The 27,158-nt window shown below is 39.9% G+C and overlaps 1 protein-coding gene across 2 annotated transcripts in view; it reads left to right on the top strand.

The window, feature by feature from the left end:
- The window catches only part of POLQ (DNA polymerase theta), a 49,881-nt gene extending 22,969 nt beyond the window's left edge, over positions 1–26,912 (top strand). The window contains exons 13-30 of one of the 2 annotated variants that reach the window (XM_071760711.1): positions 1,405–1,598; positions 1,909–2,033; positions 3,458–3,701; positions 4,445–7,593; positions 8,613–8,756; positions 9,370–9,566; positions 10,893–11,133; positions 11,722–11,915; positions 13,603–13,740; positions 15,135–15,309; positions 15,806–15,941; positions 16,602–16,720; positions 17,377–17,561; positions 17,863–17,974; positions 18,967–19,091; positions 20,547–20,700; positions 22,414–22,529; positions 26,451–26,912. In XM_071760711.1, coding sequence (XP_071616812.1) covers positions 1,405–1,598; positions 1,909–2,033; positions 3,458–3,701; positions 4,445–7,593; positions 8,613–8,756; positions 9,370–9,566; positions 10,893–11,133; positions 11,722–11,915; positions 13,603–13,740; positions 15,135–15,309; positions 15,806–15,941; positions 16,602–16,720; positions 17,377–17,561; positions 17,863–17,974; positions 18,967–19,091; positions 20,547–20,700; positions 22,414–22,529; positions 26,451–26,564 — 5,862 coding nt within the window. In that variant the 3' untranslated portion in view covers positions 26,565–26,912. Of the gene's footprint in view, positions 1–1,404; positions 1,599–1,908; positions 2,034–3,457; positions 3,702–4,444; positions 7,594–8,612; positions 8,757–9,369; positions 9,567–10,892; positions 11,134–11,721; positions 11,916–13,602; positions 13,741–14,724; positions 14,851–15,134; positions 15,310–15,805; positions 15,942–16,601; positions 16,721–17,376; positions 17,562–17,862; positions 17,975–18,966; positions 19,092–20,546; positions 20,701–22,413; positions 22,530–26,450 lie in introns of those variants that run through there. The other variant, XR_011729242.1, reaches the window with a different exon arrangement.
- The last annotated feature ends 246 nt before the right edge of the window (positions 26,913–27,158 follow it).

Raw genomic sequence — 27,158 nt, 5'->3', positions numbered from 1 at the left:
AATCTTTTACTTGTACATATATGAGACTGAATTCCAAGACCTTGGTGTCAGTGCTTAGCAGTGTAGGCAGACCAAAAACCAAAGGAAAGAATTACACTGTATTACCAACCCTCCCCCCAGAAAAAAGGGAAGATAAAAGGGGAATAAAGACTGGAGACTTCAAGTTGGAAATTGAAAACAATCTGAAACAGATTTAATAGCACAGGGGAAAGGCAATAACCTAAGGGATAAAAAGCAAAACCACAAATTGTATATCCAACCTGACCTCGATGGCAGCAGGGATGGGTGCCTGAAGGCTCCTTGGGGCAGGGCTGCCTCAGGAGGGGCTCTGCCCAGGACCCGATGGATGTGGATTCTGCAGAGCGGGTGGGGACCTGGGGGTAAAGGAGAGCAGGGGAAGAGCATCAGAGCAAGGAGTGGGCGAAAGAGAGGAGGGGCTGACGGTCTGCATGACCTTGAGAGAGGATGGGCAGAGAATGGGAGGAAATAGAGCCCTCTGTGTGCCGCCCCTCTCAGAGTCTGAAAGCCCTCCTGCTTTAGTACTTCATACTCAAACGATGGCACAGATTACAGAAAAGTTGCCTAAAACAAGGCTTTGCTAGGCTTGGAAAGGAGTTGCTTGAATGAGGAAAAAACCCCCCAAACAAACAAAATCCCAACAAACAACAGAAGACAATCCCCTACCTTAATAACTCTTGTACTACTCAGCAGATGAAGGGGCATGGATGATTTACAACTATGTAGGAGGCATGTGATGTTCTGTGTTATGTTAAATGCTCCCCAACAACTGTTATTTCAAAGTAATCATGCTGTCTCTCAATACAGATAGTGTCTTCACACTGAAACTGATTCTGCATTGACTGAATGATAACCGAATTGCTCTGGATGAATGCTCTGGATGGCTTTTTATGTTAGTGTTAATAAAAGCTGAAGCTGCTTGTACTCCAAGTTAAAAAAGAAAAACAAAAACCAAAAGCTTCAGTGAGTTCTGGCAAAGCTTATGTTTCCTCCAGCTTCATCAGATGCCATGGTGATGGTCTTATAAGAGGTTGAAAGATACCTGTCAGTTTTTGTCTAAAAAAAAATAATATTGTGTTGTTAAAGGAAAATAAAGATGCAGCTTAAAAATCTTCTAGTGGCTTGGATTTAGGGAGAAATCTGTCAAAGATTTCAATTTGTTTAACCATTAGAGTACCTGTATGATTCAGATCTTATAATTAGAAATATTTTAAAAGCTAAGTTTTAAGAACTTTTACTTTCTTCAGGATACATGGTCATGACTCAGTGCCTCTGAGTAATGTGTGGGATGCTCTGACCACATTCCCTAGGCTGTATTTTTGTTTACCTAGAGCTCTGTTCTGTTTGTTTCTCTGAAATAATTTTTTGCATTCTTATTTTCTTTAGGTCACCCCAGTGTATGAGGAGTGGACCACAATTGATTGGTACCAGTTTTTCTGCTTGTGGGAGAAGCTGCCTGCCTCAATGAAACGTGTGGCTGAGCTGGTGGGGATTGAAGAAAGCTTTCTGGCTCGCTCTGTAAAGGGCAAAATCATAGCTAAAACAGAGAAACAGCACAGACAACTGGCCATCCACAAAAGGTATCCACAAATAGGTGTGACTGTGCAAAGACTGGAGGCTCTAACAGGTGGACTGGACAGGGTCTGTGTCTGTTTTAAGGAACTGTCTCTCTTGCTGAGTAAACTGATAGCTCAGAGAACCTGGACCTGGTCTGGTCTCAGCTGAGAATGCTACTGGCACAAGATGTTTGTGCTGATGGTTTTGGAAGCCATCTCCTGTTTCTTTTGTGTGCTAAGCTATAGTACCATTTTGTTTTATGCCAGCACAGTGCATTTTACCATGAACAGTGATGTGCCCTGGATGATGATTTTATTTCCATTTGTACTATAGGTTTTTCACCAGTCTTGCCCTTCTGGATTTAATCAGTGAGGTACCCTTAGAGGAAATGACCAAGAAATATGGCTGTAGTCGTGGCCAGCTTCAATCCTTGCAGCAGTCTGCTGCCACCTACGCAGGTGAGTTATTTGGGCAAAGTACACTGGCAGTCTTGGCTAGTCTGTTTTGTTTCCTTCCAGGCATAGGGATAAGAGAGCCACAGTGTGGTGCTAACAACAATCAGCCACATTAAGCCACTTCCAGTTTTATAGCTTAGTCTGTGTGGTTGCCCGTGCTTTGAGTTGCAAGCACAGAATATGCAGTGGGAAGGAGCCAGCTGAATGGAATCATGCAGTGTTGTAGCATGCTGAGGTCTGTGTAAAGCATCTTTGTATTGTGAAGGAATATAGTTTGTTCAACACTAGGCACAGAAATGAAGTACAAGTACGTTCTGAAGCTTTGCTCTATTAGGAAAGAGTACTTTTCAGCATGAGTCAAGTTTGGGTCTGTAAGACTTCGTATAGCTTTGTTTTGGTTGCAAAATTAATTGGCCAGAAAGTTCATAGTTTTCAAAACAGAATGAGTAGTTCTTCAGTCATTTCTAACTAGATAACAAGAAGATAGCCATCACCTTTAGCTTAACTTTCTTGAGAGGGCCTTGTAGTAGAAGTAACAGCCCACCATGTGACTGAGATTTTTTTTTTTTTCATTTGCCTGAGTCTGTCATTACTCCAAAGGTGGGTATTCAATTTTTAAGACAGTTTTAGCTCAACTTGTGAAACTCTTGTGTGTGGGTTGCAGCATGAGTCAAAGCCCCAAAATGAAAAGGTCACGCCAACTGATGCAGAGTAGTTTAAATTAATTCTGGTTGTATAAGTAACTTTTTGTTGTAGCAGGTTCATAATTCTTTATACCCAGTGTTAATAATTTTCAGCAATCAGGTAGATCAGTGCAATAACAAAAGTAATCAGGGAAGTGAAATTAACAAATGAACTGTTCCCATGATAGAACTAAGTTCTCTAATTACTGTAAAGATAGTGAGGAATGCCATGTCTTTCGGTTATTTTCATAGTCTGTAGATACAATGTTTGAGTGTAAGAAACTGTCTTTTCCTGCTCCCACATGCTGAGGACTGCACTTGTAACCTTTATCACGGACTTTGCCACCTCCTTTGGTGCTCTTAGTAACCGAAGTTCTGTGGGCCAAGTTTTGTTCTTATGGACATCAGTGCTGGCTTTCCTCAAAGATATGTGGCTTCTCAGCACCTCTCATCACAATTTTTTCTCTTTTCTTCAGTGTGTTTGGTTCATAGGAATCCTGTTATAGTATATGCATGTGCTTCACACTTTTGAAGGTTAGCATATTTGTCATTGAGAAGTTCTACCTCACTGATATATTTGTTACTTCCAGATTGAGTTCTGCAAGACCTCTTCCTTGTCAAAGTTAAAATAAACATGAGTTAGTTAGAAATGTAAAGCAAATACACGTTCAGAGTGGAGGAGGAGGAAATGGATCCAGCTTAATGGGAGCTGGTTAAGACATTGCTGTAACTTCTGTGTTCCAGGGATGGTAACAGTTTTCTGCAATCGACTGGGTTGGCACAACATGGAGCTGCTGCTCTCTCAGTTCCAGAGCCGCCTCACTTTTGGAGTTCACAGGGAGCTTTGTGACCTGGTACGAGTGTCTTTGCTGAATGCTCAGCGTGCTAGAATGCTCTACAATGCTGGCTTTATCACAGTGGCTGATCTTGCTAAAGCCAATCCTGATGATGTGGCAACTGCTCTGAAGAATTCAGTACCATTCAAAAGGTGAGACCTACCAATCAGTAGGTGCAGAAGTCAAGGAGTTTGTAAGAAAAAGTTATAGGATGAAACTTGTAATGAGTTATGTCAACCTTTTGGGTCTTGGTAGAAATAATTTGCAGGTGTCCTTGGCTGATCACAGTCATTCCGTGATTATTTAGAAATTAATGGAAGATTCTTTTATTTGCAGCAAAATGCATAATGCACTTTTCAGTGCTGGGTGAATTGTTAACGCTTTCTGAAGACTGTTTGCTGTGTCTAAAAGGCAGCTCCACCATATGATCAGATGAGTTGATGATTTGTTACCTTATATCATTTGGGATTCTCTTATAATCTTCATATTATTGCAACAACAAGCTTTTTTGGTCAAATACCTGGTGGACTGTGCCATAACATCTGTCTGGTTCATGCTCCTGAAATTTCCTTTCTTTGGAAACCAGTGTATGGAAGAGGATTGACTCAAACCCAGAGCTTGCCCTAGTAGGGAGCTGGACTCATCTAGGGAACATGTTTGATATGTTTGGATGCAGAAACCTGGGAATGGTTTTGGGGTATGCAGTCAGTAATGTCTCTCATCAAGATCAATTCTCACATAGAAAACTGAAATAATTAGTTGCCATTAGATGCATTGTATTTTGGATAGTGCTGCTGTGAAGTTAATTGAAAGCAGAGCAGAATAGTGGCACTTCCTTGTGCTCCTTGTTATTTTCTGCATGGGTGTTTATGTCTGTCTTTTACCTTTCCCACAGTGTCCGTAGGGCTGTGGATGAAGATGAAGAGTCAGCAGCAGAGCGTCGGACTGTGCGCAGCATCTGGATGGCTGGAATGAAAGGTTTAACTGAAAAAGAAGCAGCTTCCCTCATTGTGGATGAAGCCAGGGGACTTCTTCAGCAGGATTTGGCACTGATGGGAGTGCAATGGAACCCAGAGTCTTTTCTTGAGTCAGATACATCCTCTATGATTAGTGATGAGTCAGAACTGGAAGGCAGACTACGTAGATCGAATGGAGAGCAGTCTTCTGAGTCTTCTAGGATGTTACATAAAAAAGGGTGCAGAGTTCAACCTCGTAATGGCCTTGGTTCTCAGGTCAGAAGCTTACCAAACATTAAAAAGGGATATAAAAGGCGACTAAGCAGTAGTACAGAAAACTCCAGCTTTGAGAATGAAGTCCCAGGCAGGAGACAGGCTCGAGCAGAGGAATGCAATGACAATATTATGTCCAGTGCTAGAAAACGGCCAAATATGTGCCGAGACAATGAAGGAATTTCTCTGATCAAAACCAGGATGGATTCCAGGGGAGCAATTCCACAGGTCCCTACTGAACAAGGGAAAACACCAACGTTGATAACAAAGTCTTCAGCCTCTAGACTGATTAAAAGTACAGACATGCATTTAAACCGGACTAGGAACAAAAACTCTGCTTCAAAACTGCAGAGGTCACTTCTTGAAGATTCAAATACAGTTAGCATAAGCATAGAAAAGCTGCCTGCTTTTCACCCCACCAGCTCTAAAGATAATTTTTTTTCAGACCAAAATAATAAAAAAATCATGGAAACAGGATCTGTAACTCATGAAGTCTCAAATTCTGCACAGATGGGGGAAATTAGTCTTGGGAGTAAAGAAAAAATGGAAGGATTGTTTACAGAGCCCACCACCACCAGTGAAGGCATGCCTAAGGGAAGAGCATGTTTTGAGGCACCTGTTACATTGAAGGGTACTCCACACATCAGTGTGGAGACATGCAATATTGTAGAAAGTCTAATGATACCTGCTGGTGCTAGGACACAGAGAAGTGGAAAACCTGATGATAAGCTGAATAAAATGCAAATAGATGCAAGCTGTGCAGAGGTGAGGATTGGTAAGCAGCAGATTATTTTGGATAAAGCTCACCATAATGTGACTGCTGGCTCCTCTGGAAATAGACACATCCATAGTGGCAGCAAGATGCAAAAGCCTGTGCATTTGTGTCCTGGCGAGGACAAATCCTGCTATATTGAGAATGTTGGCAAAAATGGGAGTGAAAAGCCCAATGGACAATTGTTACAAGCTGGAGCACTGCAGGAAGTCAGCAGTCATCCTAATGATTTTATCAAAAACTCTATAGTAAAATCCAGAGGTGTTTGTAGTGCAGGTGATGCTCAGACTGTTACATCCTCTCATCTCTTTTCTGATTCTAGAGATTTTGAAGACAGCTTCCAGTTGGATACTCAAACTGAGATGATAATAAAACAGGAGGGAGTAGCTGGAATCACAGGACAGCAGGGAATACAAGGTTCAGAGCTGTCAGTGGTGCCACAGCAGGAAATCTCCAAGAAACTACACACTTCACAGACTGAAAGTGCTACTGATGAAAGGTTGGATGCAACACTTGGGAAACTGGGCTTATCAAGTCTTATCATAACACATGACATTACAAAAAACACAGCTCAGCACTGCAGTAATAAAATTTTTGAATCTGGAGGCCTTAACTTACAGAACCTAACAAAGACAATAGAATCTGCACCTTGCCTTAATGAAAACAATTGCTCAGTGACTGACTCCCAGCTACACAGTTTTCTACAAGATTACCAGACCCAAAATTCAGTGAAAGGGGATTCTGCATCTAAAGACCTTAATAAAGCAACTTCCCCTTTGAGTAGGGAGCATATTATGCAAGTGGAATGTCACCCTGTCCCCGAAACAAGTCTGAATATGAGTGATAGCTTACTGTTTGATGATAGCTTCAGTAATGTCAGTGATGATTCAACTGTTCCCATCATGGAAGCCGACAGAAAGAAACCTGCAGAGAAGCAAGGGTCTTTGCTTCCATCAGAAGGTTTTTTGCAGAACCCAAGGCTTATTCAGAATAAGCTTGATGTCAGTGACAATCAAAAAGAGCATGAGGATCCTGTGCAGTGTAACAATGTGTCTCTAGCATTCTCTGATCTAATAGCTGAAGTTTTAGATCATGCAAACTCCCCATCTTTTCTAGAAGATCGTCCTTCTACAGTTCAAGGTCAGCCAGGTTTACAAAACTCAGTGTTCTGTAACAATGACCCCAGACCAAAAGATTTAGTAGGAGATGAAGGCATAAAGCTCCAGAGAAGCCAGCAAGCTTTAGACAAGAAAACTTGTCCAATGGTGTGGACTGACAACTCGTTAGAACTAAGCCCAGGATTGCAGGATGTATTAGACAAATGGCCTAGCCCCTCAGGCATTGAACCAGTTCCTGTAAGTTCCTGTTTGAAAGAAAAGTTAGTTGCTCCTGTTACTAATCAAAAAAAGCCAGATCCAGTTTTGGAATCTGACTGTTGTCAGCCACAACCTTTGCCCACTCTTCAGGATTTAAAAAGGTATTTCAAGGTTAAAGAAAGCAAAATGGAAGACTTGGGTATTCAGAAAGCAGGCTGTGTAACACTTCCACTCGAGGGAGGCAACAGAACATCCTGTCCTCCACCAGATAATAACAATGCTTTTATTCCTCCAACACCCCCCAAAGAACTTTTTCCCAAGAGTTCTGTTTCTCTCTCTGTGAAATCTGCAAGGAAGAGACAAATTACCTGCATGAATGATGGGCAGCTTATTCAGCCACCACAGAATAGCAAGGGCAATGCAGAAGAGTGGGTAAAACCCCTCAAAGTCACTCGTGGGACTGTAGACCCTGTTGAGACTGATGAAATAAAAGATGACTCCACTATAGACCAAGACTTTTCATTGCAGCTATCTCAGGATGGTTTTCCACTCATTCCATTAAGTGCTGAAAGTTTCACTATTATTGATGTAGCAAGCGACAAAGCACTTTTCCAAACTTTTATTGCAGAATGGAAGGAAAAAAGCAGATTCTCCATCTCAGTGGCATGCGAAAGAAAGAAATGTCTTTTGTCTCCCAAATCAATGATTGGTGGCAAGTTCAAAAAAGGTCAGTTCTCTTGTTCCAGCATGCTATTTTGTGAAGAGCAAGGTGGCATTTTCAGCTTAAAGCAGGAATGGAGAAGGAAAGGGTTTCCAAAATAAGGAAGAAAATTACTGCTATTAATTGAATATTGTCAGCTTCAGTAAAGCAAAGGAGCTCAGTGTTAGTAAAGCATGGAGAACTGGCATCAAGATTTTCATTAGTAGGTCTTTGGTGATAGTACTGAAGCATCAGCAGCTTGTTTGGTTTTGAGAGCATCTAAATATCCTTAATGTTTCATTGCTTAGTCACTTCATCATGTATCTTTCTATGTCATAGCTAAGTTTTATTATATTTAAAAATGAATAGTGTGTTTAACAATAAACCATACAGATAGATCAGGGTCTGCACTGAGCAGTGCTATTTGTAGGACTGCATCTGAACCAAGGTTAAATGAATATAAGTTTGCAGAAAATAAACTTGATTCAATATATGCATGCCCAAAATTCTGGTAAGTCTCTGGATTGTTGTAGTACTGCTTAAATTTTTTTCACTGAAGTATTAATGCTCTGCAGTTTGCTGCTGCTGCTGTATAAATGTATTCTTTCTTTAAAATAACAAGATTAAACCAAGTTTGATTCTTTGCTGTTGGATTGCCATAACAACAACAAAATTTCCTAACTATCAAAATGTGTTTTTGACAGACAAATATAGGAAGTTTCTCAGAGTACAAGGAAAGAATAGATTTATATCTCAACTCTTGTAAAGATTGCTAGGAAAAGCTGGAGTTTTTCAGGGTTACTGTATGGATGGGTGTTTCTGTTAAGAGAAAGTTTTGCTATTCTGAACACCTTGGAGTTTTTGTTTTGTTTTGCTTTGTCCCCAAAAAGGAACACAGTTTTTTCTCCGTATAGATAAAAAAGAAAGTATGTATTAACTTTTAAGAAATTCAGGCTCAGCTGTATGTATTAGTATTTTCAGGATTCCAACATTTCCATATTTATGGATGCCATTTCATAATTGTAACTTAAAAATTATGCCTTTAGTAAGTTCTCCTCAGTGGATGCAAGTGAAAGATGATGGATTTCCTGTTCAAGGCTGCGAAGACATCGTGGTAGTTGGACTGGCAGTTTGTTGGGGTGGAAGAGATGCCTACTATGTATCTTTGCAGAATATACAAGACCAGACTGGTAAGTGATTGGCAGGCTGTGCTGTGTTATGTCACACAGCATATCAAGAAAGTACCTTCAGCAAGTGAGTTCTTGGGAGTGTTGCAAACCCAGGCCAGTGGTGTGATGAAGCAATTTAACCATATTATTCAGAAGTCTTAAGTGCTGAACATCTTTGAACATGTTGCTGTGGATACATCTATGCTGCTTTATAATAAGTCCAGGTACTCAGCAGGACTGCTGAGCGTACATACAGCTAAAATATTATCTCACACCCATATTCTCTTCAGCTTACTTGCTTTTCTCTTTCAACATCTTCCAAATTTTTGCTCTCCAAAACAAATCTGACACTAGAATGCTGAATGTAACCCAGTCTGTGTAATGGGGGCTTGTGACTAGGGTTTGATTTCTGGCTATACTTTGTTTAGTAGTACAGACACAGCATATTGCTTTGAGGAGCCTTGTCTGGTTTGATAAAGTAAGTAATATCAGCATAGGTTTATTGTTATTTGTTCAGTCAAACTGTAATTTTTGTGCTTTAGGTGATTGCATTCAAGATTTTTCTCTTGTTCTCTTGCCTTTCTTATCATGCAGTGAGTAAAAAGATGGGTTTTGCTTATATTTTCTGCCTTAGAAATCAGTATGAGTTTGGCACCACCACCTTTGGACAAAAACCTGTCTGTAACAGAGAGACTGTGTCATCTGCAGCTGCACCTGCAGAAGAAGCCCAAGCAGGAGCACTCACTTGTCATGTATAACTTCATTCAGCACTACAAGACTCTGGTAATGGCTTGTGGAATCTCCTTGGAAGGAAATTTCGAGGATCCAAAGGTAAGCAATTTAGCTTGGGTAAAACTGCTGGTTTAAACACAGTAGTGGAAAGACAGGAGTTCCTTCTGGTACTTCTGCTCTTTAGATTTGAATATGCACACCTGTCAGGGCATTTAGTGAAATTTTCTTTGTGGGAAATCTAGAACAGTATTTAGAAGAGACTTCTTTTTCTTTATGTGTCCATGATGCCCCCAAGAGAAACAGAGCAGGGTCTGCAATAGGTTAACGTATTACTCTTTCACACCTGGTTGCCTGGGTGAGTAGGATGAGGCTAAACCTCTCTCCTGTCCCAGTGGACAGGGCTGAAATCTTGCTGCAATAAGAAACTTGGGACTGAAATGAGCAAGAAGACTTTGTAAGTGAAAGATTGACCTGCTATGTCTATGAACCACCTTATTACCACTGTTGGTTAAAGCAGAACAAATCTTAACATTAAGTTTCAAAAGATTTGGGTACCATTTCACTCAAACACACAAATAAACTCAAAGTAACTCAAACACTCAAATTAATTCAAATAAAACACTAGAAAGGTAAAAGCACCTTCTTGTCCTTGTTAAGAAGAGCTCTAGATGCATAGAAAGTTCTTTTGTTGATTTTTAAAGCATGCATCACATATGGGCTGAATAACGCCAGGGCAATATTAAAGTCTGCAGATGATTAGCTAAGGTGTTCAACACAGGGACAAATTTAACTTTTCATACCAATACATAGTTTCAGAATAAAATTAAAGAGCAATAAAAGAAGCACTTTCTCCTGCACTGTTCCAAGTATTAAGTGGAGCCATACTCAGGTTTGTTCACTTAATAATGCAATTAATATATACATGTTCGTATACACACACACTACACACCTCCATATGTACATGTATATGTACTTGTTACCAGTCCTGATGTGCAAATAATAGGAAAGCCTGGTTTAGCTAATATTCTAGGTCAATTGCAAGTTCTTGTTTTTATGAAGTCCAAATTCAGATGAAACATGTTTTGGTTCTGATTTCTTATTTAATCCCAGTTGTGTTAGGTTTTAATAAATGAAAAAAACTGACGACAACACTTCTAGATTTAGTTTGTTTAGTTAGATGTTTAGTTGATAGAGGATAAGGCTTTCAAATGTGCAGAATTAACTTTGAGTGAGGATGAAGCTTTTCAGTGACTTATGCCCTCTTGAAATTTTAACTGAAATAATGAAACTTTTCCACAAAATTTTTCAGTTGAATCAAGAGAAATAATCTGCACTCTAACCTTGCCTTAACTCCCAGTTAAATATTAATATTGAATTATGACTAAAATGGAGAAAAGGTCTCATGGAGGTTTTCCTTTTTTTCAGGTTGCGTGTTGGCTGCTTGATTCTGGCTCTAAGGAGCGTACACTTCACAACATGGTGAATAACTTTCTCCCCAGTGAGCTCCCACTGCTGGAAGGGGTAGGCACTGGCCAAGGGGTGCAGAGCCTGGGGCTAAGTGCCAGCGAAGATCATTCTGGGAGGTACAGAGCAGCAATAGAGTCTGTACTTGTCTTCAATGTCATGAACCAGCTCAATAATGAATTACAGAAGGAAAATCTGGCAGGTAAAGAGAGCTTCTCCTCTTAGGGGCAAAGATGGAGGGTAGAACTGTGGAACTTCCCTTGGAAGTACATCTGTTGTGCCGAAAAAAGAATTAAATATAATTTTTATATCCTATAAATTCACCAGTTCTACTTGTTAAGGCAATAGCAGAGTCTATTTTAAGTCTCTGAATCAAGCAGATTTCTGCCTTCCAGGTGAATGCCCTGTCTATTTTGAGGAGACTTGTGGGTCTGTCTGTGGTTTCTCATGAACATTTTCAAAAGCTTTTGACTTGTAAGAAGCAGTTCCTAAATCCTCATGTTTTCTGAAGGAATTTTCTTGCTGTATTTCTTAGGAAAAAAAATAGAGATGTTGTTATGCTCTTAAATACTTATGTAATAAAAATAATACTTCTTACCATTAAATATTTCTTACTATAACATATTCCAGAAACAAAAGTATTTAAGCTAAATTTATATTACAAAGTTTCAGTGTGTTGGGTTTTTAAAAACTGAGAATTTTCCAGTTGTTTTTTCATTAATCTGTTGATCTGCAGATCATCTGTTCTTGATGTTACAAAAGTTTTTCTTGGGGGTTGTACTTACTACAGATGTATTTTCTAAAGTGGAGATGCCCACCCATTATTGCTTGGCTCTGCTGGAGCTGAATGGTATTGGTTTTAGCACAACAGCCTATGAAACCCAGAAGCAGATCATGCAAGCTAAACTGAGTGAGATTGAGACCAAGGCATATCAGCTGGCAGGCCACAGCTTTTCCTTGACCAACCCTGATGACATTGCAGAGGTATGTAAGGGCTAGGGTGGAGGGGGAGAACTTGCTCAGAAATTAGCTTCAAGAGGCTTAAAGTTAAGAAAAAAAATTCTTGGGCAGACTACTTATGAAGAGAAGATAAACCACAAATTGAACTCTGCTCGGAGATAACTCCTCTTTATTCTTATTATGATCTTGCTGCCTGCAAGGTTCTGTGAGTCTCCCACTTGTTACTGACCATTCTGATCTCTGCTAACTTAAGCAGAAATAAAGAATGTAGAAGTGGAAATAAGCATGTTGTGAATAAAAATGGAGTGTAAGTAAGCATGTGGCTTCTCATAGTGGATGAGGTGATCTGCCAGTTAAATGCCTTTTGGAATATTTTGGATGAATGGTGTGGGACTAGAGAGGCTTTTTTTCAATATGAGATGTGATGTGTTATGCAGTCTTAAGAACAGTTGTACTCAGTAAGTTGTGTTTTGACCCTTGTCCCTCTACAGACATGAAAGAGGAGGAGAGACTGATTTAGCAGTTTCGAATCAATTACTCTCTGTTTTTTTAGAACCTGTATTGTACCGATTTTTGTTTTTAAAGCCTAGGAAACCAACTTCTATGTAAATCAGCAATACTTTTATTCCTGAAGAACTTGGCTATATATTGTTTAATGTGTGCTATGTGGAGTCAGGGGAATAGATTATAATTGCTATGCATGCTTTTTTCCTATTTATTTCTTTTCTATATACTGATTTCTTGCTGAGGGTCTATACTTTCTATGGAAACAGTAAAAATTTGCAAGCAGCTGTCAGTAATTCTACAGAAATATTCCTCTGTTGCAAATACAGAAGTTTTACTTGGTAACAGTAGTCTCAGAACTTAAGAAAAAATGCTTGGCACTAGTTTCACTATGATTCATGGAAAAGGGGAAGGCAAGTTTTTTTCTGAAATGCTGTTATCTGAACTGCAGAAGCTTGGTTCTCATGTGGAAATTTTGTTAGGAATCATGTAAAGTATCTTGTACCAGTTAGTGGAGCGTTACCCTTTTAATTTTGCTTTAGTAGAGCTTTTGTGCTACGTAAATCTACAAGAGAAAAGCTTTTGTTCTCTTTGCCAGCTGTGAAGTGAAACATAATTGCTGCTAAATAGTATGTAATGCTACACAGAAACAGAACTGAAAACCAGGAATTCAGGTCTGTCTGCAAGAAAGCATATGCTTAATCTTCCAGTTCTTGGCAATTTGTTAGAAAAACTAATATTCTTATATTCTGTAAAAGGTGTTTGTGGCCACCTCTTCCCTGTGGCACTTACGTTGCTCTGTAGCCTGCTCCCTTCTGATGGCTTTTTCACCAATGTTCTTCCCTTTTGTAGTAATCTTAACTCCACGTTTTACCACAATTGACAGTCAGCAGTAGCCTCACTTATTCATCGTTGTCGTTGTATCATCATATGATCATCATATCATTGTATGGAGTTAATTAACTTCTAATCACACCTCTGAATTCAAACTTATAGAGTTCAGAAAATGAGACTTTAGATTGCATCTTGTAGTTAATTAAAATGTGGAGGAATGACTTTGATAGCAGACGTCTTTAATCAGCTTTTTAATTACCTGAAGCATCTGTACTATCCTTGGTTGAAACAGGCTGTTTAAGTGCTCAATTAGGTTTTTTTTTCTCCTGGGAATAGTGTGTAGAAACTGATTTGAAATGCTGGCCTCTTTCAGGTTTTGTTCCTGGAGCTGAAGTTGCCACAAAATGGAGATGTGAAAGTCCAAGGGAACAAGAAAACTCTGGGTTACACAAGAAGAGCAACTACTAAAGGAAGCAGGGTTAGGTTGAGCAAGCAGTTCAGTACAACCAAGGTACAATAAAGTCTGGTTCTAGTCTGAAGGTTACAGTAAAAATAACTCCCTCTTACTTCACACATCTGCTGCTTGAAAACACTGAGGTTAGATATTCTGACTTAAATGAATGTAAGTTTTAACTGCCCTTTTGCTCCTCCAGTAACCACTGGAAATTTAAACTGGATTCTGCCTTCTCTCTTAACAGAATTAAGTTCTACTCTTCTAAAGCCTGAGTTTAGTGAGGACATGACTATAAATAGCAGGCTTCAGTAAGAATAAGTCAGGCAGAATTTGATTTCCCAAACCACATGTAAGACCAAAATAGCACAATAATTTTGTAAAGCAAATAGTAGAAGAATATTTAAACATCAGCTTGGAAGATACTTAAGTACCATGGTGATTAAATACATTATTTTCTCTATCTGGTAGTACCTGTATTGTGCTTTAGAGAATTTGTCTTCAGAATGGCTGCTCTGATCGTTTTCAGATTCAGTATATCAAAAGCTTGTTTATGTATGTGAAGGCTATTGACATGCTTACCAGTTGATAAATACTGTGGAGCTGCATGAATACCAACTGCTGCAGGCTAAGTGGTGCTCTTGCCAGACAAGTGATATTAGCAGATAAATATGTTCCCTGCTTCCACGACACATTAATCTTTGTTGTTTTCTTGGTTTCCCCTTGTTCACTGTAGTCAGTGCTTGGAATACAAGTATTGATTTCCAAAACTCAAGTGGCAATGAAGAAGTGAGTGCAGTGGTGGTGGCAGAGCAGGGAGCAAGAAAAAAGAGGATTTCCTTCTTCTGTGATGTGGAGGGATGAGGCTGCAGCTGCCAGCTGCAATACAAAAAATTATTTTGAAAAATGTTTGCACGACACTGTCTTTTTAGAGTCTCGTTAGTCCCTTCATATTTCTGATATAACTGAAAGGATTTGATTGGTATTGATCAGCTTTGTCTTTTCAAGCACCGTGGTCAAGAGCTTCATTTTATGTGTTCCTAGTGTACAAATAGGAGAGAGCAGGGAGAAAAAAAATACTCAAGAAGATGGTGAAGAAGCATTAACGCTGGGCAAGAGGAGACAGCCTAGGGGACATATGGCGAGTGATGCTCCATTTGATCATTTCAGGTGATTTACTGGTTGGTGCAGACTAAGTGTGGTGATGAGGATACAAAAGTACAAAGAGAAGTGATTACCTTCTCCTGTTTAATAAAACTGCAGCTGTGTCTCATGGTGCTTTGATTGCCCAGGTGTAGGTGGTATAAGTGGAGGTGATAGCCATTTAATTTTGAGGTAGTGATATTGGAAGTTCACTGGGTGAAGGGGTTACTTTTTTCTGCAGAACTGCAAAAACCTTATAAACCCAGCTTTAAAGGCATTTAATTATAGTTGTGCCCTTTTCTCTCCACAAGGATGTTTTGGAGAAATTAAAGACACTTCACCCATTGCCAGGGCTGATACTGGAATGGAGGAGGATTAACAATGCCATTACTAAAGTGGTATTTCCACTACAGAGGGAAAAGCGATTGAATTCTGCACTGGGGATGGAAAGGATATATCCAGTGTCACAGACTCATACAGCTACAGGTAAAGAAATCATGCAAAATCCTCACTTTTTCCTGATTTTTTTCTTTTGTGTGTGGGGGCAGCTTTTCAATTAGGGAAAAAGATAGGAAATCAAGTCTGCTCTGCTTCAAACAAATGAAAATAATGAAATTTTTCACATGAATCTGCCCTAAAAGTCTAGATACGTTAAGATAGCTTTTGTGTTCATCAAGCAATATTACTCATTTCTTGCACATATTAGCATGTAAATTTCTGACTTCAGAACAGGTTCTGGGTTTGGGAGTTCTTATTAGTGATACAGAAATGCTTCAGGGAAACCATCTGAAGCTCATTAAACCCAAATTATTATTCATTTTTCTCACTGAAAACTCTCAGACTGGTTCTGTCCTGTCCTGTCCATCTCCACTCCCTATCCCCTTTGGTTTTTGGTTTTTTTTTTGGAGCTGCAGTTAACTAGCTGTGTTAACCTGGAAAGTCTCCTTTTTGAGCCTTAGTTCTGCCTTGTCTACTTTCTCAGGTCGAATAACCTTCACGGAGCCAAATATCCAGAATGTGCCAAGAGATTTTGAGATTGAAATGCCAACTGTTATTGAAGAAAGCCCACCTGCCCAAGCCCATAGAAATTTTCGTTTTCAGGCTGTTTCAGGAGACAGGTAGGCCGATCTTGGCAAAGCTTCTGCCTGCTGTTCTGATGTCAATGTGGTCAAGTTGTCAAATTTTTCTTATAAGACTTCACTAGTGGCTGCTGTCACGTCAGCGTAACTTATTGTTCTCTTACAGCTTCAGAGGAATAAATACCTAAAAATCAGTGGCACATGAAAGACCTAGTAATTGTAACTGTATGTGGCTCCATGTAGCCACTTGCTTTTTGAAGATCTTTATGAAACCATTCAGTGAGATTAGTGTTATGCTCCCAACTGTTGCTTGACAGCCAGAATGTGAAAAGTAACTAAACTGAGGTTAGGATTTGATTTGACTTTCTAAGAGCAGCTCTGAAAGAAGATAGGATATTCCTGGGAATCCATCACAGATGTGGGGCCTTTGAACTTACCTGCTTTTAGAGTGGAACTATCCAATTTTTGGACTGAACCCTGAATGACTAGAAAGATTTATCCCTGAATCTTTTCAGTTAGTAAGCCCCTTGAGGTATACATGTGGTCTCCGTCCAGTTCCCTCGTGGTTAAATGTAGATTTGGATTGTCTGGAAGAGCGGAACAGAGGCTACTGGCTCACTTGTTTTCTTAGTGGTAAAAATAATGTTGCATCTTTTAATGTTTTTGAAATTGGTGAACAGTCTTTTCTTATCTCCACAGATGTAGAAGGCGTTCCAGTGTTTTGCCTCGTAGCCTAAAGGTTCAGGCTGAAAACAGACCTGAAGAAAGAGGAATACCTTTTTTTGTTAGCATGAGGCATGCTTTTGTTCCCTTCCCAGGTAATGCTCAGATCTTGCTCTGTGCCAGCTTGTTGTTAAGAATATAGTTAACAAAAAACCCTAGAGCTAATGAAGGATTAAGAATTAGTGATAGTATGTATCTGACTGAACAGCCCACTGGGGAAACTCATGCAGTAGTTAGCATGTCCTCAAAATTATTCACAAGACTGTAAATGAGAGCATTTCAACTAGGGAAAGTGTTCAAATATTATAACTCAGATGTTCACACCTTCATTTCCTCTTTAAGAATGCTTTTTGTTTGTTGTTTTTTTTTTAGCAAGATCTACTTAGGCAGCTGGTAATATACAAATCATGCTCTATCTAGTGTTCTTTCTGATCAGATGTCAGTTCTCATGGACCCTAGCCTGGTATAAGTCTGCTGGTCTGATCACTGTGCTGGTCATTCCTATTAGACTTCTACACTGGCACTTAGACAGATACTTGTCCATGTGTATTCGATAGGTTTCAGATGGAGGGGCTGGGTGGAAAACAGGTGGCATTGGGGAAACAGGCAAGATTTTGTCTGATAGAAATGGCTTTGAAAAACTTTCAGAGCAAGTGGTGTGAGGACATCTTTACTCCTTCTTTCTGGAATGTTGGTAGAGATGTTGGAATAATTTATGAAGTAATGATTTCTGCTAACTCATTGACTTCAGGTGGGTTAATCTTGGCTGCTGATTACTCTCAGCTTGAACTGAGGATCCTTGCTCATTTGGCTGGTGACTGTCGACTCATTCAAGCCTTGAATGGTGGTACTGATGTCTTTAAGAGCATTGCAGCAGAATGGAAAATGATTGATCCTGAAGATGTTGGAGACAGAACCAGGCAACAAGCTAAACAGGTAATTTTTAGGAAAAAAAATTATCAGCAGCTTTCCTAAAGAGGAAGGTCCTGAAACTTCAGGGTTTCACAATAGTGTGGTGTTATGTTTGGGTTCAACCATGATTGTTCAGAAGTTACTTTGTTTGGGGGATGAGGGCAGAGAAAAAGCAGCATGAATAGCTCAGACTTGGAGGTAGTCTCTTCTTGAATGCTTGCCCTTGTGACTATACAGTTGTCTTCCAGTGAATCACATTTTGGTTTGGCTCTGCTCTCTCTGTGTGGCTCACATGGTTGTGATTCTTCATATTGTCCTCTGGCAGATTTGCTATGGAATAATCTATGGAATAGGAGCAAAATCATTAGGCGAGCAGATGGGGATTGATGAAAATGAAGCTGCCAATTACATCGAATCCTTCAAATTAAGATACACAGGTTTGGATATGGCTGTTTGGGAGCTGTGTGGTGGTTGCTGTTGGTTTTAATCCTTTCTCTCCATGTCTCTTCAAATCCTTAATTTTCCTCAGCCCTCTACTACTTCTGTCTCTTTTGAAAACATTTTGAAAAAGTCCAGCGCAGGTACACAGCAGCTTGATACTTTGTGATGTTTTACTTTACACTCTGGTTTTATTAATCTTATAAATAACTTCCTTGCTTGTTCCCTCTCACTACACCTGCAGACATATGCAGTGTAGCTTATATTGTAACTTTACTTCCTATGAATTTTCACTTACATGTACTGCCAGACTGACATGCCAAATTACATACATAAAGAAATGACTAATGCTGTCAGTCCTAATCCTGAATAGCTTCTTTTATGTCTTACATTTTGTAAACCTTGGAATGAAAGTGTCTGAAATTCAGTTCTTCCACTTTAGTGCAGTTGTTCCCTGAAGTTACAGTGAAAGGGACTTTTCCCTGTCTCACATTTCTTTGACCTAAGTTTCTTTTTAACACTCTCGGTGGGGGCACTCCTTCCCTCGCAAAGTACAGGTGGGCGAGCTTGTTTCATCCTTGAATCTGAAGTGACGCAGTCTGAAGTCAGTCTGAGTCATCAAGGGCTCTGACTTCTGCTTTCAACTTACTCCCTTCATAGCAGATGCCTTTCCACTGCTGGTCCAGCTCCTGACCTTTCCTTTATCATCATACACGTATGATCTCCTGTGCCTGGGTGCTGTGCAGAGGGGACTTCTGCCTCCTTGTGCACGGCCAGATACCCTCACACTGTGCACTCTCTTCCACCTCAGAAGTCTTTAATAAGTTTCCCAGCAGAGCTGCATGTGCTATTGTCCACTGACACAGCCTGGGAAATGTAAAGAGTTACCTTTGTTCTACTTGGGTGTCCCAGATTAGTAACAGTGATCCTAGTGAGAAGTCAGCATGGAGCATCAGCTGTATTAGGGAAAAGTTTGTCTTTCCTTTCACAGGGGTTCAGAAATTCTTGAGGGAAACAGTGAGGAGCTGCAGAAAAGATGGATTTGTGCAGACCATCCTGGGAAGACGGAGATACCTGCCAGCTATCAAAGATCCAAACCCCTACAGTAAAGCACATGTATGTTGAATGCAGTACCTTATTTTTTAAAGTAATACCTGTGGTTTTACGGGTTCTGTGAGCCATCTCAGTCATGACCTTTCACTTCTCATGTAGTTCATTGTTCCCTCAGTTTTTATCTGAGTAATGGAGCTTTTGTCATGGTCTACTTGACGTAAGTCTTCTGTGACTGGGTGTAGAGCTGTCATCATTGTGCTAACCTCACTTCAGAACTCCCACATTGGAAATGGAGTGAGTAATTTATTGAAATAAGTGGACATGATTTTAAAAAGCCTCCCCACAATGATGTACTTTAACTCTTCAAGCTGAGTTGCTCCCACTCAGCTGTCTTTCTATGTTACATGCTGTCAGCACTTGAACAAGAATGGGCATTTAAGACCTATATTTTTGGGTATTTGTTCCTTTTCTTATATCTGCTCAAAGAAAAATTGCTCTATTTGTTCGATAAATGTTGTCTTAATGCCTTTGCACTAGCATTATTTTTTTTTCAAGGTCATTTTGGACACATCTGTCATAGGCTCTACTTCAGTAAGAGTGTATTTACTTCCTGGGGAGATGCTGGTGCATTTCTGTGGGGAGGAAGCATTACACTTCTCAGTAGGAAACTGAATCAGGTTGTATGGAATTAAAGTCTAGAGTGGAAGAGGGAGGAGGCAGGGGAGTTTGTACTCCAAGTAGTTGAAAGGGAAACCAGGAGACTTTTAAAAAACTTTTGAGATTTGACTGTGTAATCTGAAGTACACTTCAACATGAAGCTTTGTAGTTGCACCTTCTGCTCAACGTTGATTTTTTCTTTAAAATCGTAATGAAGACCACTTAATGAATTATCTTCACTTTTATTGCAGCTTCCTATAACATTTTGCACATTTTTTGGCTTTAAAAGAGAAAGAAGAACCTTTGAATACAGTTTTCTTGTCTGAGGAGGGGATTAGTAGAGAGGCTGCTTGTGTGGAAAAAAGTAATTGTGTTATAGTGTGGTCTGGTGTAGTTTTGCATAGCCGTGATGCTCTTGCGGTCAGAGTTCAGTGCATTAAACCAGATTATTAGTCCATGAAGTCCACCTTCTTGCCTTTGGTTATCCATTCCTGATGGTTTTGAAGATTATTAGCAGAATGACACTTGCATTAACTGTGAGATTTTTCTGCTCCTCGTGAAACTGTTACTATGTGTATACACTTTACTCTCTTGTGGCTCATGCCTCTTGAAGGTTGATATTAATTGATTTTAAATGTGTGGAACTCCTGTTTTTCTCAGTCACTTGGAGAAGTTTTGAAGCTAACCTAATGTTTCTTTCATTCAGGCAGTTGTAACAAACTTTATCTGTAAGTTTTGCCAGGCCTGTATTTGGCCATTTATTTATTATTTCTAACAAAGGACAGGTGGCATGCTGGATTTGATTTTTTTTTTTGATTTTTTTTTTTTTAATATCTTTTGGGAAACGCTCTCTCCTTTTAGGCAGAGCGACAGGCTGTGAATACAACTGTTCAGGGATCTGCTGCAGACATTGTTAAAACAGCCACTGTGAACATCCAGAGGCGCCTGGAAGCTCTTTCCTCTGTGATCAAGTCCCATGGACATCTGGAGAGTTCCTTCCAGAAAGATAAAACTGGTATGTTTGCATTGTTCTTGCACATTAGAGTGAAACTTTCAGGGTTACTAATTAAAAAAAAAAAGAAAGCTTGCAAAAAAAGTTGGGGCCTTTGGGCTAGGAGTGGGAGACATTTAATTTCCGAGCAGCGATAAGTCTCTGTCTAATGGGAATAAAAGTCATAAGGAAGGGGGGAGGAAATGTCTGCTCAACACACGAACTACAGCAAATGCTTTGATCAGATCAGAAGCTCCACTTTCTTTAAAGCAGATCTTGCTAAGATTGGCAGTGGGAGCTCATGTGTGATTTGTTATGTGATACCACCACATAACTATTCAAAATTAGGAGGGAGAAGCTGAACAGATACTCTTGTTTCGAAGGCAGAGAAAAGAGAGAGTGGAACAACTTCTAGTTTCAAAATACAATTTTTGCGTAGACTTATGTCTGGAACTTGTTGACTGGAATTTAATATATAGAGGCTCCACAAGAATATTATATGAAGCACCTACCAGCATAAATGTCTTCTGGCTGCAGATAGCAATGCTGTACCTGAGTGCTCATTCCCAGAGGAATGCTATGAAGGCTTTTTTTAGCATAATGTAGACAGTGTTTTGTTCATCACTCATACTGTATTTTTGCAAAGACAATTTAATGAACAGGGTGCTATATGTCTTTGATAGTTATATACTTTGACTTGAAATACGAAGCTGCCTTAATATGAAGAGTCTGATTTGTGGGACTGAGAAGGAAAACTAAATAATTAATTGCTGAGCCTCTAAAAATATGTCATGGAGTCTTATTTTAGAGAGACAATATTCAGAGGTCTGTTATGAGTAGAAGGCACGTGCTTGGTAGAACTTCACACCCCCTCCAGAAGCAGCATCTGCTGACCTTTGAACAGTGTATTTGTAGGTGTGGGTAGCTGCATTTGTGACAGTTTTTCCTCTTGTGACATTAGCTGTGTCAACAGCTGGAGGGAATTCTCTTTCAGCAAGTTACAAATGCCTATGCCATCAGAGAAGCATCCTGCCTGTTAGCTAACCTGAGAAATAAATAACTTTTGTCTGAGGTTGTGTTTAATTTTTAAGAAAAGCTTTTACCATGGGGTAAAAGCTGTTGCTTTTATTTTTTACTTTACAAACATATGTTTGTTCTGTTTTGGTGGTTTTTGTCAAACAAGGCCTACCAGGATCCTCATTTTGTCAGCTGCTTACTTGCTTGTTCAAAAACTGCTTGTTTATTCTTCCCTTTTTTCAATCGGGAGTACTAGCTACAGTTGCAGATAACTGCATTTGTGAGAAGGCTTACTGCCTTTTCAAACTAGCCATTAAAATGAATTTGGAAGAAAAGCAGAACCTTAATTCATTGCCAGAGAGAATGTTTTAAAGCAACTTCTGATTAAACTTGACATGATTTTGCTTAAAATTTACTTTTAAAACAGATGGTTCAGGAGATGCAACTGTCTCTTGTTTCTGTTCTGATTCATATCTTTGTAATGTAAGGCTGAAATATTTATATCTGAAATGCTTTTGAGTAACATTTTTCCCTCAGTAGCTGTACAAATATTGGTAGAGTAATAATGTTTTGTATTTTGTATCTGTAGGCATGGCCTTTTTCATTTTCACATTCCTGTTGTTGTTTTCTCAGTGTTAGGAATGTGTGAGGGTTTTTTAATTACAGGAAACATGCCTTTTCCTAATGGCACCTAATGAACTGTGCTCTTCATCTGTGTAGGAACACTGGTGAGGAAGAGAAACAAAAGGATGTTACATCCCATCAACGGAGGTTTCTTTATACTCCAGCTCCATGATGAGCTCCTCTATGAGGTTGCAGAGGATGATGTCATCCAGGTAAAGCTGTGCAGTTGCTTTTTCAGCTGTCTACTGAATTTAGCTACTTGTTTCAAACGAACCTTCCTACTGGTGGCTCAGCTTCTCTTCACTGCGTGCTAAAAAGGTCTAGGAAGACCACGTTAAACTGGATGAAAAATGGGGTTTATATTCTTGATTCCTTTATTTTCAAGTTTATCTCGGTTCATTCTCCCAGCGTGTGCTTTGCTGCTTGGAACAGCAGTATGTGCAACTTCTCTGCAAGACTTGATGAGTGAAATATCTGAATATTGTTGACAGGTGTAGGGGGAACCTCTTCCTTGTTTGGATGCATTTTCGCCTCCATGTTTACACTTGTGTCTTCTGGTGCCTAACTCAGGACATACATTGTTTCAGTTGTGGTTCCTATTGCATGGAGACAAAGGAGGATTCCCTGCTTGTGGTACTTGTTTCCTCATTCCCTGCCTGCCTTCTCTTGTAAGAATGTTATGGTGCTGGTCAGCAGCACAGTAGCTGTAAGAAGTGTGCAGTGTGCTACCTCTCATGTGCATCTCTGTTTCTGTGTGGGCTCTTCCACTGTGCAGATGCTCCTGTACCTGGGAATAGTGATGTCTTATGTGACAGCTGTTTCAGTTTTAGCTGTATGTTGGCAGCTTAGTGTTTACCCGAGTCCTGAGCACAACACAGGGAAGAAGGTTCACAGGGTGTGCTTCTGTAGCTTGGGGATGTGTTGCTTCCACTTCAGTTCTGCACATGCACATCCTGAAGGTCGGTTTCTGAGGGCAAGTTGTAACTCCTAGTCTGAGAGAACATTCAAAAATAGTAACAGGCCTTAGTGTATTTCAGAAGGTTTAATATATATCTTGAACCTCAGCTCAAGCTTCCATTCATTGTGCCAACTCTGTTCAGTCCATCAGCTGCTTCAGCTCCTAATTTTCTTTCTGCAGAAAACTGAAATTCCCTGAGTCTAGGCTTTTTACATCTTTAGATACTGACTCCCAAGTTATCACAGTATCTCTGTAAGAGCTTGGGCCAAGTGGGTTTGCTTATTATTTATTGAATTTTTTCATTGAAAACCTCAACTTCAAGGGAAATTTTTACTAGCTTTTCTAACTGCCTTCAGGTACATTTCTGTCCATAGGTTTTCTGGGCAGTCACTTAAAACAGTGTACATACACAAGGCATGTGTCCTAGAGTCAAGCCTCCCTTATGTGTGCCAGATTTGCTTGTTTTACAAGAATTTACATCTAGCTGAGAGCAACAGGGTACTTTTTACCCCTTAGATTATTTTTTTTAGGGCAGAAATTATTTTTTTTGTGATAATATTTTCTGCTGTCCTTTCAGATGCAACATTAGAATTGTCCTGTAGGGGAAATATTTAGGTTGGAAAGGGTCTCTTAAAGTCTCTCCTTCTTAAGCCTTGCACAAAGTACAACCTGAAATAATAACTCCTTTTGAACTACAGTATAGAATCATAGAATGTTAGGGGTTGGAAGGTACCTCTAGAGATCATCTAGTTTATACCTTTGCACCAGCAGGATCACCTGGGGCTTATACCTCCTAGTGAAAAAAAGAAGTGAGCTTGACTGCTGTATTGATCAGGTTTTTTTCATCTTGCTGGCACCAAAATTTTATTGTTCTGTAAATCATATATTTCTCAGCTGCAACAGCAACTTTTTTTCAGACAAGTTAGTTTGGTCACATGCTTGATGCCGACTCTAGTTTATTTTTGGCTGCTGAAATGCACGAAAGAAAATTAAAAATATCTCTCAATGTATCTAGGAATTTATGTTCCAGTTAGAATATTTTTACAAGTAGTTTGTAAGAGAAACAACAATAGTGATCATTCTGTTGCGCTGGGATAATACCTGTTCTTTCTTGTGCTGAAGGTGTGAAATGTTTAGAGCATCGGGGCTTTCTGAGTTTGTGCAGAATGTCAAAGTGAAGGTCAGGAGCTTTCAGAGCTCATCACAGTGCCAAGACTCTGATAATATTGCTAAAGGTGATAGGAGGCTTGACCTTCAACCTTGTTGAGCTGACCCTAGCAAGGAGGAGTCAGGTAGGGACATAAAGCTATGGACTAGATTAGGAATCAAAGGCTCAATGTTTTTTAGATGCTTGCTTGTTCCCAGCATCATTGCATTTGTTTCTAAGATGGGCTGTACTCCTCCAGTTATGTTTTAGCTGACCATTTTCACAGAAAGAGTGGTCAGACTGCAATAGGCTGCCCAGGGAGGTGGTTGAGTCACCATCCCTGGGTGTATTTAAGGGCTGTTTAGATGTGGTGTTGGGGAGAACTTTGTAGAGTAGGGATAATGGACTTGATGGGCTTTTCCAACCTGAAAGATTCAGTGACTGAGAACCCTGGAAACAGTGTTGATTGCTTAATGTATGGGAAATTCACAGCCCAAAGCCCCCCAGATCAGGGTGTTGGTGCATGGCTCCATCTCATCCCAAAAGCTTCCCCAAAAATCTCACACTGGTTTTTGTGTCTCTGCAGTCCCTTGTCCTAGGTGCAGCAGCCTTAATGTGATGTCCCTCACTGTGTGCTGGACCTCTCACCTCTCTCAGGCAATCTCCCTGTGTGTGCTTCACGTTTCTTTCAAATACTGAACTCCAAACTTGATCAAGGCTTTGGTGGTTTGAAAAGAGTGGAAAGTGGATCTGTGTATCACAAGTGGCATTTTCTGTGTTCCAGAATTGCATTTGCTTTCTTTCTCACAATAGTGTGCCTTGCTTAAGCCTTGTTCAGTGTTTAATCTCTGATAACCCTGTTTTTTTCCTGCCCGGGCAGTTATTTTTCATCCTATTTTAGAACAGTAGATTATTTTTATCCTAGTTCTCTATCCTGCCTCTTTCTACTCTGTACTTGTCTTTGCTGAATTACATCCTATTTCAAAGCATTTTTCTAGGTTATCAAGATAATTTTGAAATGTGGTATGTAAGGGCATAGGGTTTTGGAAGATTAATTTCCCCCCTACTTCTTAATGCTGTACTCAGTTCTTGTGCTCTGTTCTCCTAAAATTTCCTCCTCCACTCCCCAGTAAAAACTGTGGAGGACTTTCCACTGAGGGTACCTATGAGGGAGTGATGAAAATACACACAAGGGTAAGAAGGCTTGAATAGTTCCTATGTTGGCACAGTGGCCTGTAGCTGAGATGAAGAATCCCAATACTCTCATTTTCATTATGCTGTGGAAATGTTCTTGAAATGGGTGTGGATTGAAAGATTCATTCAAATACACAGTCAGGACATGGTGGACTCTGTGTGGGTAAGAAAGAGAGTCCTTTTATCTAGGCCAAGTATTTACATTCATGAAAAAAATCCAGTCTCTTAGAGTAAAAAATCTCTTCTGGTCCCTTAACTGCATACTGAAATGAGTATTGTCTTAGAAACACCTTTGGAGGGCAGCAGATGTTGGAGCTGCCTCAACAAAATAGCAAGGGTGAAGCCAGGCAGTATTTCCAGCACCTGCAGTGAATGTGATTCTGCTTTCCCAGAGGTTTGTAGTCTGGGTTTCACAGAGTGCCTCTTGAGCCAACACAAGGAAAGGGAGCACTGTTCTTTGCCTCTGTTGCATTTGTGTTTGTGTCTTGCTTTCAACACAGTGAAGTTTGTAGAACAGACTCCACAAAGCACTTAGAATTGCAGAGCTGGGTGAAAGAAAGCACTCTGCAGGACTCAAGTGTTTAATGGAAACTTAATCTTACCTCTTTTCTGAGTAGTCTCAAATAGTACCAAACCAGTCACAGCTCTGTGCTGCATAAAATGTAACTGGCTTACACAGTTTCTCCATTTATAAACCCTTATCAGGATTAAAGTGCTTGGTTGTGTTCCTGTCAGTGGTTAGTGCAAATAAACACAGAAGAGGACTTCAGCTATTGACAGAAAAACAGAGCACTGAAGTTACATGTACATCTGATGTGATGTCTTTTCTTGCAGGTTGCTCAGATTGTCAAGCATGAGATGGAAAATGCCATCAAACTCTCGGTAAAACTGAACGTTAAAGTGAAAATTGGACCAAGCTGGGGAGACCTGCAGGAGCTGGAGCTCTGATGTGAAATGCAGCTTTCTCATGGATGAAAGGCACCATGGAATGGGCAGGGCAAGGGCCTGCAGCCATCCTGCATCTGGTGCAATCCTCCTGTTTCGTGTTTCTACAGGCACTGTCACAAGCTGCCTTCTGAAATGTGTAGTGGAAGCTGGTATGAATTTACTGAGACGAACTCTTCACAGGTTGGACACTTTACAGGACTGTGAAATGATTAATTGCTAAAAGCACAGTATTTAAATGAATTCTGTTAAAAGATACTTGATCTTGTAATTTAAAACAAAACCCCAAAGCCTAATGAATTTCTTGCATATGAAGATGGATTATTTTATTAAAGCAAAGCACAGAGATAATTTGGCAATTCTTGTGTGTAATTGTGTCTAGGATGAAAAAAAAATATATAAAAATCATCATGTTTGTACTTAATGTTGAATTTTACAGGCCTCTGCTAGGATTACTCTGTATTGAGTTCTTCTGATGATATTCTAGTGCTGAAACTGCTTTACAACTGGCTGGATTTCTCAGTGAGTGCAACTGGTGCTTGGTTGGCCTCCAACTTTTAGGAGAGCATTTTGGTGACTGTTGGGATTCATCCCACT

This window comes from Heliangelus exortis, chromosome 1, assembly GCF_036169615.1.
Source record: "Heliangelus exortis chromosome 1, bHelExo1.hap1, whole genome shotgun sequence".
NCBI lineage: Eukaryota > Metazoa > Chordata > Aves > Apodiformes > Trochilidae > Heliangelus > Heliangelus exortis.
The sequence above is the reverse complement of the archived record's forward strand: the minus strand, read 5'-3'. Positions and strand labels throughout refer to the sequence as shown.